At 37.1% G+C, this 21,929-nt stretch overlaps 1 protein-coding gene across 1 annotated transcript in view; it reads left to right on the top strand.

Moving 5' to 3' along the window:
* Window positions 1–21,929, top strand: part of MALRD1 (MAM and LDL receptor class A domain containing 1) — a 285,717-nt gene that overhangs the window by 19,653 nt on the left and 244,135 nt on the right. The window contains exons 7-9 of the mRNA XM_075728156.1: window positions 4,356–4,513; window positions 10,558–10,650; window positions 14,337–14,544. Of these exons, the coding sequence (XP_075584271.1) occupies window positions 4,356–4,513; window positions 10,558–10,650; window positions 14,337–14,544 (459 nt within the window). The remainder of the gene's footprint in view (window positions 1–4,355; window positions 4,514–10,557; window positions 10,651–14,336; window positions 14,545–21,929) is intronic.

The following is a 21,929-nucleotide window of genomic DNA, read 5'->3' as shown; positions in this document are numbered from 1 at the left end:
AGGGGTTAAGTAGCACTAGTTGTAATTTGTGATGTAGCTTTGAAGAACTGATAGCGTGGAGATTACTGCTTGAAATCTGAGCCCACAGAAATGGAGTACATCTCATTGATAGCAACAGAATGAATGCTTAGATATTGTTTCATTTTAGAAAGATTTTTAAAATAAATTTTAGCATGCATTTCAACACAGTCTAGTAATTATAAGTCAAATTATAATGGAATAGCAAGCAAAAGTGCTTGAGTTTATACACTCTGTTAAGATGAGTTTTTGTATGTTAACTTTTATGTACAACAGAGAGCATATAGGCTAATAAAGCATATTTTTTTCTCATCTTTAAAAAAAGAAAAAAGAGAGAAAGAAAAGAAGTCACACCACCTTTCAATTTCCACTGGGATATCTAACAGAGACTTTTAATCTGATTTTATTTTTAACACCTTCCTGAAAGTCGTATCAATGCCATACCTTAACGCGATACCTCAGGGGCTAGTACTGGATATGGATTTCCTTTTTATGGAAATATTGTGCTAACAGAAAAGATACTGAAATTCTGTAAATGGCATTTACAGGACCAGGTCACAAGCAACGTCTATTGAAACAGAACATATTTTGAAATGTCTGTTGTATAGGTGCTTGGGCATTTTTGTGTAAATAGGAACAGGTAGCTGAGTAGGCTGAACATATAGCACAAACAACTGCTTGGGGACATTCCCTGTGTTTCAGTGTCATAAAGGAAAAAAGAAAATGTGAGAAGAAATAAGTGTCAAAACAACAAACAGAATTTAATTCATCATTAACATTAGAAAGTATTGAAAAACTGAACTATGGTCGCTCACCTCTCAATACATTCAGTATTTCTATTCATGCAAGTTTGTTGGGGCATAAATGAAGAGGCTGAATATTAACTACAATTCTAAAAACTAAAGAAATGGTATGCAAACTGCAAAAATGCCATGCTCGAGGGCTCAAACTTGCAATGTAAATAGAGTTTGACTGAGCTTTAGTTTCTGATTTTGATCAAAGCTTTCACTTCTATAAATAGAAGAGAGGTAAGAAACTAAATTGTAAAGCAGAAGCCTAGACAATTATATTTATAAAGAAAGGATTGCTTATAGGCTTTGAATAATGCTTCTTTCCTGGTATTCTTAAATTTAATAAAATACTTTCTGTCCTTTGCAGACTTTTTTTCTTTGTTCTTTTATTGCTTCTTTTCTCCAGTGTTGTATTGTAGGCACTTTCTCTATAACTTTTCCTCTTAATTTCTCTAGTGTCAAAAGTTCTTACAGAGGTTTTTTATTCCCCTGCAATACTGTTCAGAAAATACTTTTTTGTTGTTGTTGCTGGTTTTTTTATTTATATTTCCAGCATGCTATGTAGTTTCCATAGTGCTTTCTTCTTACATTGGGTTAATCTAGTTTCCTGTATCTGGGGTAACACTTCTTTAATAGGAAACTAATTAAACCAATTCTCTGCATAATAACAATAAAGATTATGAGATGTAAAAATAAATCAAAGGAAGTACCATGGCTTTTAAACTCAACATTTGAGATAACTAATCGTAAAAATCCCTCAAGTTTAAACGTGAAAAAACAGCCAAATCAATAGATTATGTGATTCTATTACATTACCCTTTTTTTTTTTTTTTTTTCTCCTTCTTCTTTCTTTAAGATTTCATCCATGGCTTGTGAGTTCATGAAAATTTTCATTTAAAGAGTAGAAACAATGGCAGTTCGGATCAGACCTCTTCTTTCCTCAAAATGTTTGAGTGGGAAAGTTGCAGCAGATTGGTTCAGAGATTGAACAGTTCTCTGCTGGGGAAGAGAACTTGCCAGAAAAAGAAAGGTCCCACTCTGTGGCTCAGTTTTAACTGAAGGCTCAGTTTACTTTAAAACTAGTAGCATAGATTCAAGGTTGTGTAGATTGTGAAATAAAAATCATGGATTAAAGCAGAAGGAGTGACAAAAGATTTGAGTCAGAATATGGTTAAGATGGAGCCAAGAAGATAAATATTTATAGGCTTTGAGTTTTCAGTGTAGCAGGATACAGGCAGGTTCAGTAGCCCATCCCAGCTCTAAGAAGATGCTGAGCCACCTCAGCAGTAAGTTGTAAGCTGTGCTTCTAGTTTGGCTCCATTGCAGTCAGTGGCTGATCTTTCCACAGGACTCCAAGATTTTGCTTATGACAGACAAAATTTTTCTTCAAAACTGAAAGAAACAAGACCATCTATCTAAAACCTGATTAAGCAGCCACATGGGGAAAATAAAAGGCTTTATGGAAAGACATTAAAGTCTACACTCTTTATCCTGGCAACCATCCCAGCATCTCTTGCCAGAAACGCACACATCTCTGTGACTCAATAACGCTACTACCACATTGGCAGGAACGAAGTAGCTTTTCTGGAATTCCTGCTCTACTTCTAAAAACATGGGGAACTTTGGCACTTCAGAAACAGAAAGTCATGCAAATTCAAGAGAACAAGACATAAAGAGGGTCAGAGCACAAACACAATAATATGCTATGCAGTGTATTGGACTGAGGGAAATTCAGACATTAGAGAAGAGCTGTAAAGTTTGTAACACATGAAAGAAAAACATTCCCAATACTGTTAGTCTTTAGAAAGCTACTCGATAAATGTTGGCAAAAGGTAATTAAAAAAAAACAAATTCCCTGGAAAAGGGGAAACAAATAAGTACCTTAACACAGTTTATTGCTCATCCAGTTAAACTGACATGGTTCTACTTTTACAGACTATAGAAAAGAGGGAAAAAATAATAACAAAAAATAAGTATTTTCAGGACACGAGTTTCTGGAGCCTTCATTTCTGAAAGCAGGCCTCAGTTTGTCTCAGAAGCGTTCACAATACTTGCATAAAATATATTCCCTGAAGAACAGTCAGTATTCCTTGTGGGCACACAATCATTCTGGATGTTTCATAGAACTTTTGTTTATCTAGTGTTGTTCAATTGCTTTCTTATCTAAAAATCATGCCAACTCCACTTTGTCCTGTTTTTAAAGATTCAGGAACTTGAACTGAAAGAGGCAAAAGAATGTTAATTATCATTAGGTTCAGAAAATAAAATTGGCTGGTTTTATAATGGCATTAGAGAATCCTGAATTTAGCTAAAGAACCGGTAGCGTAAATTCTAATGTTGATGCATATTTATCTTCTTCACAAAGCAGTAGTCATAGAAGTGTAAGTGCTTTGTTGATCTCTGTCAAACAGAACGCTGGGTTAAATCTATAATGCTTCCTTATACCAAGGTTAGCTGCTGTGGCATGAAACTGCAAACCTAATTCCAATGAAATTGCAACCACATATTTCAGTGTAAATTGCCGCACAACACAAAGAGTAAACTGGCAACAAAAGGAAAAGAATGCGGTCCCTTATAAAAATGAAGATTTTCCTTGTGAAATGACACTTTCTCCCTTCAGCATGAAATAAACTGTGTAACACCTGCATTTGAGATAAGTTGTATTTAGAGACATGAACACAGAAACAGTGGACTTAAGACCTTTAATCAGTCCTTGTTTATTATTTTAACAGCTGCTTCAGAAGGCAGCAAAATATTCAGTAACTCAGGAGGAGGAAAAAAAGACCTGCTATATTTGGTAAAAAGTATTTAGCCTTTTTATTTATGACAAATAAGAGACTGTTGAGGGGATGGCGTACTCTTTTAGATCTCTGTAGGAATGCTTTTATAAGGGGCAGCAGGTCAAGAAGAGCACAAATTGCTTTTCTGCTTCAGATGGAAAGAAATTATGCTTCCAACATTTTGTTACAGAAATTCTGGCTTAGAAGTAAAGACCTTGATTACATGGTGGAGATGCTACTGCCTCCCACAGCAGTAAGGTAGAATACTTCCCCCTGCCGCCTCCACCTTCCTCTTTTTTTTTTTTTTTTTTTTTAAATTTTTTTAGTTTTGAAGAGTCTACAGAAGTATTACTGTAAAAAGCATATTTTCTGGAAACCACAGCAGAAGAAGGAAGAAAGCCCAGTTTCCAAATATATTTGCAATTAGGTATTGAATGGTGGTAAATGTGAGGAGGCTGAGCAGAACGTGGGACTGCTTACAGGTTTTAACATGCAAAGTAACAACTTCAAGATAATATCAGCTGACATAATTCTTGGTTGCTGGGGTTATCTGTGAGTCAAATGAAGATATATATCTATCTTTTTAATAGGAAACACTTACATGACATCCAAGTCGCATCATCAGCATGACGATCGGATTCCATTTTTGCTGTGATGAGTCCATGGTTTAATTACAGAAAAGCAGTCCTTATTTTCATAGACTGAGGAAAAAAAAAAAAATATACGTTTTGTGAAGAAATGCACTTTTTAAAATTTTATTTTTCAGGCCATTTTGAGTACTTAGAAGCTAACAACAATGCATCATATAAAAGTGGTTATCTTAACAGCTCCATGTGTCGTTGCTCCAGCAAGAATTGCCATTTTCAGTTTCATTACTCCATGGCAGATAGCAGTGTTCTCAAGGCGGTACTGTTTACTAATCAGGTAAGAAGAATCATGCATTTGTTTTCAAAGGGTAAAGATATGGCAGCACTGGTGTTACCAGCTAAAGTGCAAGGAAATATGCCTGCCCCCTAAGTTAGTTTGTGCAAAACAGTAACATGGTATTGTTCTACTGATCTATGCAATTGTAAAATGTGCCATCTCACCTATAAACTAATTTGATGGCTGAATGTTCTGCAACAAGAATTCAAGGACAAACCCAGCTATTACAGAATTAAATAATCTAGGGATTTCAGGGGAAAAATCTATAGTAACAACTTTTCTAGCCTTCTTCCCATTCTGGAAATGGGCAAATAAGTGTTTTTCTCTATGGAGATGCAGAAAAAAGGAAAGTCGGTGGCTCATGGTGTCTGGAAAGCTCTTGCTTAGCCACCTGATTTGCTTTACCCATGTTTTAGAGCAGTAATTTTCCTATTCCTCTACCTATTAGTGGATAAACCAGCCATGTCAAACTGAAACACAAATTCCAGTTGAGCAATGATAGCTATTTCCATCTTTCTTACCTCCCTTGCCTTGTGGAGGTTTTCTGCTGTTAGAATGTTCCCTTTTGAAAGTCTTGTTTCATAACTTAATATTGATGCTATTGTATGGCTACTTAATGAAAGCCAGAGCAGTACAGCTTGACTCATTAAGCTAATGGCCCTCATATCTTGATATTGAACTTGAATTATTAACACCCAACAATATAAGTATTTAAAAAGACAGATTCACTTCATTCACAAAGATAAGATGCAAAAAAAGCTGAAGTGTAACACTACCAAGGGGTCTAAATATAGGAATAGGTAATGGAAATACCTTATTTCTTTCCTACTGTGTCTTCAAGTATTCATGAAAACAACTCCAGGCTCTTGCTCATTTTTCATTTATAAAAGGGAATAGTTATATTTTTCTATGACCCATTACTGTATCAGGGAATTGCAGCATAATCAGTGTTCTGGTCAGAATACGTGGAGATTTGTGCTTTAGTACCTGTCAATAAATTCCCAGGTATGATGCCCATGGCAACCTTGAGACAGGAGTGCTGATTTCAGTGGTTCACCTAAGTAGCGTCAATGGACCCAATTTACAAGTTTTCTTTCACTGAAAATAGAGCAAATTATGTGAGCCAAAAACATGAGAAAACTGGCATTTGAGTTCCCATAGAATTGGGAGCCTAAATTGAATTAATTGATAAACAGTTTCTTACATATGCATTAGAAAAATATTTTTGGCAGTTATTACATCTGTTCAGTCCACTCTGTTTCCACAACTTTTCTTAGCCCTTTGATGTCTTAGTTATTGAATTTCTCCTTCAGTCAGAAGTGTATTTATTACACATAGACTTATTTAAAGATGATATGAATTACTCATATTGCAAAATGTGCTAGAAAAACCTTCAGAAACATGAGCTTCTGCTGGTAGCTTCAAAACCCAAACCCTACAGGCTCATATTTAAGATCTCTTAAACTGGAATGAAGGGAGAGGTAGTTTTACACATTTTGCTACTGAATCATTAGGTTGTTTATGAAAAACAAATGAATCTTCAAAACTAGCCAAATACTGAGAAACAGAAGTGAGATCCAAGTGCTGGTTCTGACCCTGGGAGACAAAAGAGCTGCTGTCCTGGAGACTGTCATTCAAAATAACCTCTCAATTCCATGGTCTGGTACTGTGCAGTTTCCCCGCACCGGCTTTTACTATTTTTATTGGTCAGAACCTCTTAGCTCTGAATAACTCTTGCTATGTCCCAGCACTGACAGGCCTGATGCAGAGACTGGATTACATTTAATGTACAGTTTCAGTACTGTTCTTAAGAGGACAAGCACCACAGATGTTGCAAATGTATCCATAGCTTTCCTCACCCTTTCAACAGGGAGGCCAAAGATGAGTGAATGTATTTTCTAATATGGACATTATGACATCAGTTGGAAGGCAGGAAATTTAAATTGCTCTCACATATAGAATCATAGAATCATTTAGGTTGGAAAAGACCTTTAAGATCATCCAGTCCAACCATTAACCTACACTACCAAGTCCACTCTAAACCAATCAAGGGTAGACTAGACTAAACCATGTCCCGAAGCGCCACATCTACCCGTTTTATGAAGAAGGGTAGGGAAAATGGAGTCTTTTTGTCAGCAGTAACCTGTTGTTGACTTATATTTAACTTGCAGTCCACGATAATCTGTAGCTTCTTCTGTTTTATTGCTGGCTTAGCAAAATTGTTCTTCATTCAATACTACTGCATTTGATCATTTGATTTTTCTTTCCTGTGATGCATATGTCTGAGCTTTTTGTTATTGGATTGGAACTGGATTTTATATACTGAGATGATTTTAAATTCTGATTATGTCCTTCAGAGTGTTTGTAATTCCTCTCGATTTAGTGTTATCCACATTTTTTTAAATTTTATTTTTCATTCCACTGTCCAACAGGTAGTCAGCATATAATTATGTCAGGCCCTGGAACAGACCTATGCAGAACCCTATTATAATTTTCTTGTAGTTGATAGAAAACTATTGACAGCTCCTCCTTTAAATAAGTTTGCACTCCGATTTGTACACCCATTTTACAGTAATTCCATCTACACCAAATCTCCTCAATTTGCTTAAAGAATGCCCTACTAGATTATGTTAAAAGCCTTAATAAACTAATTTCTACTTTTTCAAGGCTGTTTACTATGAGAAAAAAAAAAAATTACACTGACTGAATGTGACTTGCTCCTCATCAGAAGCAGCTAATGTAGGTTTCTCACTTTCCAATTCTTCAGATACTTATGAGGTTATTGTTAGCAATTTGTTCCAGTGTCTCATGAGTTGTCAACTTTCAGCTGATTGGCTATAATTGCATAGTCCATGTTTTTCCCTTTACTGTAATATATATCCTTTTTTCTCCCAGTTCCCTAGGTTCCCACACATTTTCTTCAGGTTCTCAGAGTTAGTTGTTCATAGTAAGATATATTCCTTCCATTATGTAACCTTTAGTTAAAACTACTTGATTCCCTTCTAGTTTCAGTACTTCTGGATTATGTATATTTGTAATATTGTTCTTTTATTCCAGTCTGTGTTTGCCTTCACATTTGGCAATATTAACTGTCTTTACTAACATAAAATATCAACAATATTAAATGTCTGTTGACTGTCTGATATTTTTTTTTCTGTGAAAATTGAAACCAAAGAAGATAATGTTGACTTTAGTGTACCATTTGCCGTTCACTACTTCCTCAATCCTCCCATTAAGTAATGGACTTATACATCTTCCTTTTGTCTTCTTAATCTTTAAATCTTCTATGGCTTACAAAACAGATGGAAATAAAACCATAAAAGATAATTTCAACTTGTATTTGTATGTGCAAGCATATTTGTACCCTAATGCTCTAACATTTCTGTAAATGTTCAGCAACAGTTGCAAAAACCATGCAAGTACACTCCCCTGCAGAAGTTAAAGGTGATACATTAATCATTGTGGGGGAACAAATAAGCGTTTGTTCCAAATTACTCTCTGAAACAAAAGAAGGGAAAAAATGATGACTGCAGTTGCACAGCAGTGAATGTATCTGTAGAGAAATGTCAAATATAAAAAAAATGTATTTATACATGGAGTTGATAAGAAAAAGTCATGATTGTCTGTTCCATCCTTCAAATCTGAAAAACCCCAACCCAAAAAAAACATTGCAGTGAAAAGAAACAATTCTTGCCCAGTTTAGCTTTACAAAAAATTGTTTATAGATAGTAATATATCACAATAAGGGGAATAGAGTGAAGGTATTTTGAGCAACTGTTCCCCTGCATCACCAAAATAAATTTTGAGGGAAAGTACTGGACAAGCAATACAGTCAACATTTTAAAGAAGGCTAGAGTTGCAAGGAATGTGCTAGGGGTATTAACCCATTTGTACCAAAGAGGTGGAAGAATCTGATGAGCCGAACGAATACTACAGAGAAAACATTGCATGGAAGGGAAATAATATTATTGGCTTATTAGTTAGAGCTGCATAAAAGCAAGGGGTAATATCTGTTGCATGGAACCATAGCCAGTTTAAAAAGTTATTGCATCTGAGGTGATTTACAGCTTTCAGTGTAAAAGACAGCCCTAGAATGTCTGAATACTGGTACACGCATGGAAAACCATTGCAGTTGTAACAAACTGTTTTTATTAAAATGAACTGAGGAGAAACATGGTCATTGGGATGGGTATCTGAGCTGTTAATTGAATGTGAACAAAATTATAGTATCCAGATGCATCCAATCAAATAAACAGCAAATGTAGAGTGTTCCCACAAAGTATACAAATGTGTTTGGAGGGTTCATATATGTACGTGTGGGGGAATGTGTGCATGTCCAGAGACAATAACTAGAACATTTCTAAAAGCAGACACTTAACCACAGCCTATGTTTTGAACCTGCCATGCTGCATGGTTCCTAGTACATCATCCTTTTCTGTGTCTTATATGTGGGTATTGTAGGCTAATAACATTAATAGTTTTTCTTTAGAAGCTGAACATTTAGCAAAATGAAGCAAGTTTTACACAGAATGAAGGGTCCTCAACATTGAAAGACTTTTGTCAAATATCTATCATATGGACAAGCTGACAAATACTTATATCCTATACTGATATGGAAACTCACAGCTGACTTTTATTTCTGAAATCAAGTGTATGTCATGTGGTTTATCCAAATTTGATCTCTTCTATCATTTAGTGTTTGGAATTAGGGTATCGGCTTGGTCCTGTCTTGCTGTTTTCCAAAACTGATCTTTGAACAGATGTTCAATAGAGATTTAGTCTTCTAGCTTTGTTATTGTGTAATAACAGTTGAAGCCTTGGTAGGAAAAGAGCATAATTGGCTACTCATCACAAATCATACCAGTGTTGTTCTGTTAGCTCAGCCTCTCGGTCTATCCAGCAGTAGACAGCATCTTCCTCCTCTTTTTTATATTGCAAGACAGGAAAAAAGCTAACTGTCCTTGTCTATATTATTGATAACATTTCAGATACCTATCATAGCCCCTTTTATTCATGTCCTGTAAGGTAAACTTTTAATATCCTTTCAGTTTCTCTCCATACAAGAGACTTTCCATTTCTCTTATCCTGCTTCACATCTTTTTCTGAACTGCCTCTAATTCTGTAATATCCTTTGTGGAAAAGGTATGACAAGTACTTTGCACAGTATCCTGAAAAGGGTCTCACTATTGATTCTTGGAATGGTAAGTCTGTTTGTATGTATAGCCTATATTAACTTTTCCTACATTTTTGTTCTGTCTTTCTGGTTTTGCTCTAATTTGGAGATGATTCTTGAAAAGATTTTATTTAGGGATATGAAGCTCATATTGCTAGCTTTCTTTTCTTTATACTGGCCTCAGCATGTTCCAGTCAGAATCATGACCAGAAGCAGAATGAGCATGAGCTGGTTTTGTCAGATTATTGAATCAAAAGGGTTTGGAGTGTTTGCATAAAGGGACCCTTACCATATTTGGCACTCTCGCTGTTATCCTTAGGAGGTGGAGTGAAAATGGGGATTGAGGTAACTCAGAACTTGACTAGGACTTGTTAGGTAGTACTCTGCCTGCTTGTTTTACAGATTTAAAAAAAAAAAAAAAAAGTTTTTAGCACAGTTGACTGGGTAATTTTGACAGACCCCAAATTCAGTTCTAAGAAAATTAAATCTAATTATAACACAACATAGTATAAGCAGTTATTTATGAAAAAAACACTAATATAGAGAGCACCATGGAATCAAATTGTTAAATTTAGGAATAACATGGCTTAATCTATGTTTTAATTCACTTTAATTCTGCCAAGCTGACTCCTGATAATTATATGATTAACCTGTTTAATTATAGTAAACATGTCTTGTTTCCCGTCTTTCCCACAGAGCTCAGTGCAAAGATTGCAAATGAATATGTGAAGCTGTATGTCCTCACATAGAGCAAGTTTGTATATAGTGGTCATTTGGCTAGGATATGAGGAGACCGAGGACAAAAATTGGCTTTGATAATTTACAGAGGAATAAAAATTAGCTGTATAACATCATATTCTACATCTTACAGGAGGAACGTATCTTGTGGGAAACCAACATCATGACTAAGAAGGAATGGGTCAAAGTGGATATACAGCTACCAACAGGACTAGGAAAATTAAAGGTATGAATGAAAAAGACGTGTGCTCAATTTTTGAAAATGTTTTACCCTGTTGTTTATAAAGCTTCTACGAAACTTAAAAATTTGCTAAAATGATTTGTATCCTGAAAGGCTTGCTGTTCTTCATTGCTTCAGTGTGGGTAAAATTCTGGTTATAGTTCAACAGAACACCTACACAAAAGTCACGAAGCAGCTGGTCTTTAATAACATGCAAGAAAATGAATACAAATCTCACCGTATTTTAGGCAGTCAGATATCTGAGTCCATCTCAGGTATTACAAACTCATTTAAATGAGATGATGTGAATGATGTTTGTGGGATTTCAGTGGAATGATGTAAACCAGTAATTGTGAAAGAATATGCTCCCCCTGAATTTGCAGGCATAGAGAAGAATGCAAATTTGCACTTACTTAATTCTTAAGTTAATTTACAGGTTTCTATTTTCAGCAATTTTACATTTACAATTATTTTTCATAATTCTGTAAATAACCATCATATTTTACTGTCTCAACAATCAGCTGAAAATGGCATCTCTGTGAAGGGACAAAGACTAAGCCAACTGCAGGCATTGGTGGTTTTGTCATATATTAGAATTTCAGCAAGCTAGTAGATTGTAAGTACCTGTTGTTGCCTGTGTCTCCTTTTCCCACAAGGACAAGTGTGAATAAATGACCAGATGTGTAATAAGACTACCTATAGTATGTAAAAATAAACAAACAAAAGGTTGCCGAGATTGTATATATAAATGTAGAAAGCCAACCCTATGCATTTTTTGTACAAAGACGGCAAGGATCACTTGTGCTTAGGGAAGGAAAGATACTTTATCTTAATTATGTGATTATGTAATGTTTTCAGTATGGCATTCTGCTGTTGGAGCTGGTAGAGAATGAATAGTATTAGAAGGCTTTTGTCATTTTCAAGAAGTTGTCTCTCGTGGAAGATAATGACGTATATCATTCTTATTTCTTAGAAAGAAAAATGCCTCTTGAGATTTCACTCCAGCCTAATTCCCAGGCTTTGGGGAGTGTCAGAGCCTTCTGCTTATGCCTCAAGTCATGTCTGTTCTAGCTTCCTTCTGTTTTGGCATAAACTGTTCTCCAGCTTTCCTTGCACTGTGCTTTTTCCCTCTTGCACATGACTACTTTCAGAGACTCGCACTCTGGCCACGTCCTAGCCTGTCAAAACCCACAACTCCATTTTTGATTTGTTCCTCCAACTACTGCTCTTGTCTCTCAGTTCTTTCTTTCATTGCCTTCTGGTGAATCCAAGCTTGCTGCCTCCTGTTTGTTCCTTTAGCTCAGGTAAAAGAAACTTGGAGAGCACAAGTTGGGTAATCTCCTTGCTTTGAGAGACAGTAGAGCTGGGCTCCGCAGTGGCCAGGAGCAAGAGGTGTTCTGAAACTTCATTGTTCTAAATCAGCTTGTGTAAAATCTGGTCAGCACAAGGAAACTCTGTAGGAGAGAGAAACGCTCCTTGAATCTCTACATCTATGCCAATAGCAGTAAAATAAACAAGGACAGGACACAGGCCCAAGGATTGCCATGTGATAGCCCATATAATTAAAACATTAGCATGGTCCCTGGTAAGGTTTTGACTCAAGCAAATTGGCCATTTCCCAGACAGTCCCTGGAACAGCCTCGTAGGAGAGGTGCTCCAGCCCTCGGATCATTTTTGTGGCCCTCCTCTGAACCCACTCCAACAGGTTCATGTCCTTCTTGTGCTGAGGGATCCAGAGCTAGGCACAGGACTCCAGGTGAGGTCTTACCAGAGCAGAGTAGAGGGGCAGAATCACCTCCCTCGACCTGCTGGCCACGCTTCTTTTGATTTAGCCCAGGCTACAGTTGGCTTTCTGGGCTGCAAGTGCACATTTGCTGGCTCATGTCCAGCTTTTCATCCACCAGTACCCCCAAGTCCTTCTCCGCAGGGCTGCTCTCAATCTCTTCATCCCCCAGCCTGTATTGATTATCAGGGGTTGCCCCATCCCATGTGCAGGACCTTGCACTTGGTCTTGTTGAACCTCATGAGGTTCACACAGGCCTACCTCTCCAGCTTGTCCAGGTCCCTTTGGATGACATCTCGTCCTCCTGGTGTGTCAACTGCACCACTCAGCTTGGTGTCATCTGCAAACTTGCTGAGGGTGTGCTTGATCCCACTGTCTGTGTCATTGATGAAGATGTTAAATAGCACCAGTCCCAGTACAGACCCCTGAGGGACCCCACTTGTCACTGGTCACCATGTGGACATCAAGCCATTGACCACAACCTTCTGGATGCGACCATCCAGCCAGTTCCTTATCCACTGAACAGTCCACCCATCAAACCCATATCTCTCCAATTCAGAGAGAAGAATGTTGTGGGGGACTGTGTTGAAGGCTTTACAGAAGTCCAAATAGATTACATCCATTGCTTTTCCCTTGCCCACTGATGCAGTCACTCCTTCATAGAAAGCCACTAGGTTGGTCAGGCAGGACTTGCCCTTCGTGAATCCATGCTGGCTATCTCAAGTTACCTCCATGTCCTCCATGTGCTTGAGCATAGCTTCTAGGAGAATCTGTTCCATGATCTTCCCAGGCACAGAGGTGAGGCTGACAGGTTGGTAGTTCCCAGGGTCATCCTTTCTTCCCTTTTTAAAAATGGGCACAACATTCCCCTTTTTCCAGTCACCAGGGATTTCACCTGACTGCCATGACTTTTCAAATATCATGGAGAGTGGCTTGGTAACTACAACAGCCAATTCCCTCAGGGCTCTGAGATGTATCTATCTCATCAGGTCCCGTAGACTTATGTACATTCAGGTTCCTCAGGTGGTCTCAAACCTGATCTTCCCTTACAGTGGGAGGGACTTTACCCCCCTGGTCCCCGTCTTGCAGTCCATTGACTCGGGAGGGGTGAGGAGAGAGGTTGCTGGTGAAGACTGAGGCAAAGAAGTTGTTGAGTACTTCAGCCTTCTCCTTGTCTGTTGATACTAGGTTGCCATTGTTGTTCATTGGGGGGGTATGCTTTCTTTAACCTTCCTTTTCTGGTTGACATACCTGTAGAAGCCCTTCTTATTCTTTACATCCCTTGCCAAATTCAGCTCCAGCCATGCCTTGGCCTTCCTGACCCCACCCCATGAGTAGCTTCCCTGTACTCTTCCCAGGATACCTGTCCCTGCTTCCACTGCCTGTGCAGTTCCCTCTTGCTCTTTAGTTTGACCAGCAGGTCTCAACTCAGCCGTGCTGGTCTCTTTCCTTCGCTGCCTGATTTCTTACACATGGAGACAGAGAGCTCTTGCACTCTATGGAAGGTGTCCTTAAAGATCTGCCAGCTCTGTTCTGTTCCCCTGTCCCTGAGGACCGTTTCCCAGGGGGTCTTTCTGACTAACTCCTTGAAGAGCTGGAAGTTTGCTTTTCTAAAATTTAGTGTCCTGACTGTAATCCTCGCTTGTCCCATATTCCTCAGGAGCATGAACTCCACCAATGCATGATCACTGCAGCTCATTCGTCAAATCATTTTAGCTGAAAATTTTCACAAAATTCAAGCTGAGGTAGTCATACAAAATTTCAGCTTCTGGTGTGCAATCTGTCATGGTTTTGTAATGGAAAGTATCCAGTGCTTTTTACACATAGGTCATTACTCTTTTATGGAAATAAAAATCAGTTTCTCTCTGTTGTCTGTTAATGCAAATATTTTAACTGTAACAATCCACAGCTTATGTTTAAAGGATCAGTCCAGAGCAGGGCAGGGTTCATCTGTCTGAATAGCATCCAGCTCTTGGACGCTAAACCATCAGACCCACCAGGTTTCTGCTCCTTGGAGGAATTCACCTGCACTGACGGGCAGTCCACAGAGCCTGGATCAGCCTGTGACTCTCACGTAGATTGTTCTGACGGCAGCGATGAGGATCCAGCAACCTGCTGTAAGTGCTTTGCTTTAGAAGGACATTGTGCTGAAGAGTATTGTGAAACCTAAACAGGTCTATCCAAGAAATGGCTAAAAAACTTAGTTATTAGTTATATGGCTTATTTTTACCAGAATATTTAATGATGTACAGGTTAGTGACAGTGTTCATAGCATTTTCTGTCATGGATTTTTCTTCTTCCCATTGCTTTCTATTTCTCTGTCTGACCTCATCAATATGTTTTGGATCCAGATAGTAATTCTTTAAGTGTCTGCAGGAATACAACATTTTCCATATTTTTTCTTAAATGTATTCTCTACATACAACATTTATAACCCCTTGTTGCAAATGCTGGTTTGTGAATCCTACTGATCATGTTGATTTATCATGAATGAGTGACTTTACACAGTTCGGTTTAGTAGCAGTTTAGAATTTACTCTTGGCAAATCACAGGATTTGATTGTGATATTTTAATAGCACTCAATCATCAGTGGTTAACAAAGTAATTAGACAAAATTGATCAAAACAGTGACTTAGTTAAAGATTTGAAGATGGCAAGGTTCACTCTTACTACATGGAAGTGCATAAAGGAAAATTAAGTTACACTGAGTTGGAATGATTCACAGAGACATCGTGGATGCAGGGGATAAGGAGGACCCTCCTGTTGAGTCACAAGGTTCAGAATAGACCCCCTTGCTTTCTAAACTCCTTTTCAGAGAGGAGTCTGGGGGCGGCTAGGTCCAATCTTAGTCTCAGACTTGGTCAACGGTTTATAGGAATAAGGATAATGCAGCAGTATAAGACTTACTTTGTAATTAAATCATACACCTACAGACTACTTAAACTGATTCACACATGCATACACACAGACAAGAATGCACATATAAATATATATATACGGTATACCTGTTAAAAATTCCCCTCAAGTTCAGTGAAATACATCAAATGTCTCTGCATTTCTCAATGGGTGAGGGTTGAGCCTCAAGGAGTGGAGGGTTTCATCCCAGGCTCCACCATCAGTCTTTGGTGATAGACCTCTGATTTTAGCAAACTTTAAGAGTTGCCAGCTGTGAGAGGTGTCCCACTCAAAGGGAGGTACTTTCCTGAGAAGACTTGAGGAACTATTTGTGACTATGAGGTTTTTTTTTTAACTCACAGTCTGAACCTTTAATCTTTTCAATCACTTAAATAGCCATGCATGAGCCATTTCTGAAACGAGTAATATGTGCAAATGTTGAAATTACATTTTAAATAGCAAGGTTTATGCTGTTTTATCTCTGAGTGGAGTCTAAGCCAACATTAAAGTCTACAGGGGATCCCTCTTTGACATCTGTTTTTCTTTTTTACAAGACTTGACCCTGTGCTGCTCACTCTGTGTGTGTGCTGGTAGTAGTGCAGAGAGTCCTCTCATGCTCTTTAGGAAGAGGGATGGAATGAAAGTGAATACTATTTTATAAATTGGATTTTATTTCTCAGCTCTTTAGGGTTCCCACTTCAGTAACAATGTGAAAGAATTGTGGTGAATAATGACTGGGAATATAGGAGAATAAATTTAAGACTTAAAAGGAGGATGAAAAATAATTGTCCCAGTTGAAGGGTAGCTGTTTACAGTACTACACAAAGTGAAAATAAAGATAACTCTAAAGACCTACAGGCAATTATATTTTATATGCAATGCATTACACTTTCTTATTTTATTTTTACCCCTGTGCCTCAGATACTGGACTTTGGCATTGTGTAACTAAAAGATGAAATAACTTAGATATAGTCAGTATTTTAGAGTTAAAAAAAGATCACGGTGGGACTCCCTCTTGAGAATATTGTTTTTGTCATGCTCATGTGGATGGGTCAGAAAAACTAGGTAGTGGGTGGAAAAAAAAAAGTCAGAATGGCCTGGGGATCTCAACACAGTCCTTTGTGGCACCTCCAGAATTAGAGTGCTGGGGCAAGGACTGATGGAGGCTCAGCCAATGCAAAACCTTCTTCAGTACCTCTTCCTAGCACTCCACTGTCTGCTGCTGTCTCTGCAGTTACCTTTGTTTTAGCACAGGGCACCCATTCTCCACTAACTCCTAGTGTATTTGAAAGAAAATATCACACTCAGTTGAAACTGAGACATAGGGATTGTGTGCTTCCCTCTGTGTTGAGGCATTCGCAGGTTAAAGGTGTATCATTTTGTTGGAGCTGTGCACAAAAGTATTCCCATCCTCCCAAAAAGGGGTGAAAAAAGGTGCTTTTCTAAAATATGAGTAAGTAATAAAAGTTGCATGTTGCTCTGACTACTGGCTGAGAAGAAAGAAAAGAAAAAAATAGCCACCTTTAAATAACAATAACTGTTTTTAAAGTTGGCTCATTTTTATGGCTAATATTGTCTTGGACACTTCACACACTCATTTTCAGGAAAGAGGACCCTCAAAGTGGAATTTAGCTCTTCAGCAGATTGATTGGCTTAGAAAATTCATCTTTCTGACACTTTCTGCAGTCTTGAACAAAAGAGAACTAAAGGAAAAAATCACCCTTTATTTCTGTCCTTTCTTTGTTTCCTCCCATTATGTACATTTTCCACATGATCTTGAAATTGTCCTCCATGATATTTAGAGTGCACTACTTTTATTCACATTAAATTTCAGTAAAAATTCCTATCTGGTACAGTAATGCATATTTTAGCCTCTGTTCTTTTAGGAGTTTTAGCACCTATCCTTGGGCACATCCTCAGTAGTTTCCTTTGATGAAGTACTCTCATGTATTGGAAGAGCTGACAGATCTCATGCTGAATGAAAACAAAGGCAGACAGCTGTTACTTAGGAATGTGAAGGATTTCCCTCTTTGAGGATTTTCTTTGCTTCATTGTAATGGGGAAGGGAAAATAATGTTTCTCTTTGCTAATGTTAGCTTGGCATGAATGGTCTTATAACAATGCAATTTATTACAAGAACAAATATATTAAACCATATATTAAAAATATATTAAACTTTCTGTTTAATCTCTGCCCATTTATATAAATATATATTTAAGTATTTGAGACTTAAAAGTCTCAGAAAACTAGAGACTTGTCTAGGAAACACTTATGCACATGAGTAACCACCTTTGAGTAGTTTTATTGAAATCAATGAATCTAATGAAGTGACAGATTATGAAATATTGATGTTTTTTCGTATTAAATTCTACATTTTCATTATGTTTTATTTGACACCACTTATTTGAGTTCACTTCTAATTTTCTTATTTCACAGTGACTGATAATAAATGATCAAAACCTAGTTAATACATTGAAAACAGAGAAAGTGAGATCATTTGAAGGACTAAAAAGACCCCTTTCATGCTGATTTGATGGTCCTCTTTATTTTCTACCTAATATAAAGGAAGTTTTGCACTAAATGCTATGCCAAATAACAAATATTTCAAGCACTATACTTACTATTATTATACATTATTTATATGTAACATACACAATACCTATTAAAACGTCACAAATGAAACAGTAGCTAGGAATCCTAGCAACTTGGCAAGAAGTCTAGGAAGCGTTTGCTATTTTCAAGCAGTACCACGCTTTGATACAATAGTGTTTCTGGAAATTGTCTACTTATCTGCATTCAAGTAGATTCAAATGACTGTGGAGTGGGACAGACATCCTACAGCTGTTTCTGAAAGAACATCACCTTCCATTTAGCCTAATTAGAAGCTTCCTTAAAACACCTGTCTTTAACTCTTTTGGTTTTAATTTTGCATCTCTAGTATTAGCTTAAATATTCTCATCCTTTTATAGGATTGTATAATTTATGAATAGAAAATATGTAGAATGAAGGAAACTTGTATAGTTTTAAAGCCATGTACCTTTGACTGCATTTCATTTACAGTATAGTGATTTACAAATACAAATCCTTGAAACCTTCTACAACAGATGAACACATATGCAAGTCCTTTTATTACCATTCAACTTCAAAGTAGAAAAAGTTTTTTTCAGTCTGAAACATTTGTTTTACTACACATTTATGTGTTTCCTGTGACACATTAATTGTCTGAAATTGTCAGTATCTGTCCATTAATCTTGTATGTACATGTGGAGAAAAAGAAGCTACACCTATGTTATTTTCACAGAGTTCTTCATTGCTTATGAATGCTGTGTAGCATTGCCTTTGTGTTTCACCAGAACAGTTAACTCAAAGTAAGTGTGCCCTCTGCACATGCAGAGTTGAGTTGAGATTCTCTCAACACCATCAGTCTCTTAACCCTAAGCAAGGTAACTGCATGGTTTCTGAAGTAGATGAGGCCATTTCACCTAAGGGACTTGGGTGTTATGAGAGATCTGTCTAATGACTTATGACATATTGAAGTTCAGGCTAGCTGACCTATGGCCGTCTGTGACATTTCTGCATGAATCCTTTAACAAATTCTGGATAAATAGAACTAATCACAAATTGGTAGGGAATGTGCACAAATAGTCAGTAAGAAGGTATATGCATAACCCTTCCCTTTCCCAAAATGACATTAAATGGTAGCCAGAGTCAGGCTAGCTGACCTATGGCCGTCTGTGACATTTCTGCATGAATCCTTTAACAAATTCTGGATAAATAGAACTAATCACAAATTGGTAGGGAATGTGCACAAATAGTCAGTAAGAAGGTATATGCATAACCCTTCCCTTTCCCAAAATGACATTAAATGGTAGCCAGAGATGACAAAATATTAATGACAAAGTAATTGCACAGAGGTGCTTTGGTCACTGGTCATATAGATAGTTTATACCCCAAATTCCATAGGAGCTTGGGTGCTGCCACACTGAGCGAGGGCAGCAGCCCTTCTCATTCAATACTATTAGTCAGGGAAACACTGACCTGAGGGACAGACAAGCTGTGTCCCCAGTTGCATTCCTTTGATTGAGCTGCCAGAGTAGGATTGAAAACCTTCATCCAGTTGCAGGCTAGCAAAGTTGAAGCAATGTTAATTAGCTGGTAGCCCAGCCTAGTTAACAGGACTGCTTTGTTTTTCCCCCAGCAGGATCAAGAGTAGCTGGGATAGGTAGAGTAAGCTAGTCAAAGGAAAAACATTCCCATTTAACCTCCCAGTGCTCTTGTAATATGTGCTTTGTTTCCTGTTTCTTTAAAAAAACCAAAAAAAAACAAACGTGGAAAAATGATTCATATTAATTGAAAAATCTTTCCAGTGTATTTTATGGCTTTAGTAAGACCCACTTATTGTTTCTGAAATTCAAGGAGATGTTTTGGGGAACATTTTTTTTTTTTTCTCCTGGTTACATCCCAGAGTCATTGTTTTTGCAGAACTGGTGTAATAATTTACTTCCTGAGTAGCTGAGATATACTGATATACCCACATAAAAAATTAAAAAAAAAAAAAAAAATTTCAAATTTGGCTTGTTATTAAAATTAATGTAGGTTGTTGTTTCCTTTCTAATTTCCTTTCTGTTTTTCTGAATTATAAATAGATGAATATCCAAAAATGAGAATTGACTGGTTTTATTTTCAGAATGTGGAAAATCTTCCTGCAGTTTCAATCCAGTGAAATCTTCCCAGTGAAGTAAAAAAACATAACCTCTCATGGTAAGAGGTGCAGTAGGAAAGGACATAATATATCAGAAATATGCTTTACATTTGTTTAACTTGCATAACTGTAGTATGACTCTTCAAAAAATATAGGTTGTGCAGTCACTTATTTTTCAACTATGGATAGTGAGACATTTCCTTAATCACTTGAAGGTTCAAATAAAAATGTAGAAAAAGGTTGTGAATAATAAAGATTATGCACTGTTTCGATGGAAAAGGAGCATTTCTAAAAGTTTATTAATGTTAGATCAATGAAAATATACACCGAGAAACTGTCTCACTTGGATTTGAGTTTCAGCCAAAGCACATAACCTTTTTTTCAAGCTTAATTAAACACTAACAAGCACCCCTTAAGTTTTTAGAATTAAGTAGGGATAAAATTTAAGTCAAACTGTTAACTTAGACAATTGGGTTTCACTCATATTTGTAGCCTAGCTGTTCCCTAACATATTAATACTTTTAAAAATGAAATATCACTTCCAGAAACTATATATGGTGGAACGCCTGGGCTTGGTAAGTTACTCTGGCCCAGTGTCTCTGCATGACTGGATGTTTGAATAAAGCTTGTCATTTTAAATGACAGGTGCAATGAAAATAAAAAAAAGTAACATCTGAAATGTAGTCAACATTATCACATTTAACGAACTGGAGCTGCAAATGATGATTTCACCAGCCTTCTCTCTTCCTGTTGACTATCAAGGGCAGTGACGGACTCTGTCTGATCACAACCTTGCTGCTTCACCAATTCTTTTAGTATACAATTTCCAAATGTAGCTTCAACAGTCAGCTTTTCACTATGAGCCAGTGAAAAACCGTGAGCCTGGTATTGAGCCACATTAAATGACAACAGATCTGGGGTCATCAGCACATGAAAAGTGTTGTTCTTCATATTGCAATAACTCTTCTCATGGTCTTGAGCACCTCTAATTAAAATAAAACAATAATTTAAAAAAGAAAATCCCATGCTAAATACCTTATTGAGCTGTAAAATATTAATCATTAGTACCATCTTGATTTCTCTTTCATATTTAAACCATTATTTTAACTTTGGCCTGGCATTTTCCTTCCAGGAACAGGTTTTTGGTTGCTTAGTATACAACAGAGTATGTTATTTGCGTCTATGTGGTCATTTATTGATGTCTTTTTGGATATTACTATGCAGTCACTGCAGTCAGCTTCTTACGCAGCAGACCATTTGCAGGGTTTAGGCAGGCCAAAAGAAAGAGATGTTTAAGCAAAAAATGTTTGCTTTTTTGTGTCACATTGGTTCTCTCAAGACTGCTTAGCTGAGGAAAGCACAATGTCTAGACATAGTATTAATTACCATACAGCAAAACAGCTTAGTCTTGGATATCGATTTGCATATTCTACCTTAATGTATTAGCAATTGAAGGTTTAATTAACAAGGTACCTTTTCAAAAGCATGAGAATTCTGTAATTAAATAAGTTAACCAAGTTTCATGTTTAACTAATATAGTGCACTAAACAGAAAAGCATGCTTCATTGAATTTTAATGTATATAGTGAATCTAGATGAGAGATACTGATATTTGTGATTTATTTTGTACCTTAAGATTTAACTGCTCAACCAACCTCTTTATACCAAGACGACCTTTACTATGGAGCTTTACTGCCATGGTGCTTCAACAAAGATGCATTTAATTTTGGTTTTGTGCAACCTGAAAATTGGAGTAACATGTATAATCATGTCTGAGTCTGATATGATAGGATAAATGTGCCGTGAATTCTGGAAAAAGTTCAAAAGCCATTTTTCAACTACGATAAGTGACCCAAAGAGTTAAGCGTAGCACTTTGTGGAGCTGTTCTGGACTAGGAAAGAAAAC

The sequence above is a fragment of the Pelecanus crispus genome, chromosome 2 (assembly GCF_030463565.1).
Source record: "Pelecanus crispus isolate bPelCri1 chromosome 2, bPelCri1.pri, whole genome shotgun sequence".
In the NCBI taxonomy this organism is placed as follows: Eukaryota; Metazoa; Chordata; class Aves; order Pelecaniformes; family Pelecanidae; genus Pelecanus; species Pelecanus crispus.
The sequence above is the reverse complement of the archived record's forward strand: the minus strand, read 5'-3'. Positions and strand labels throughout refer to the sequence as shown.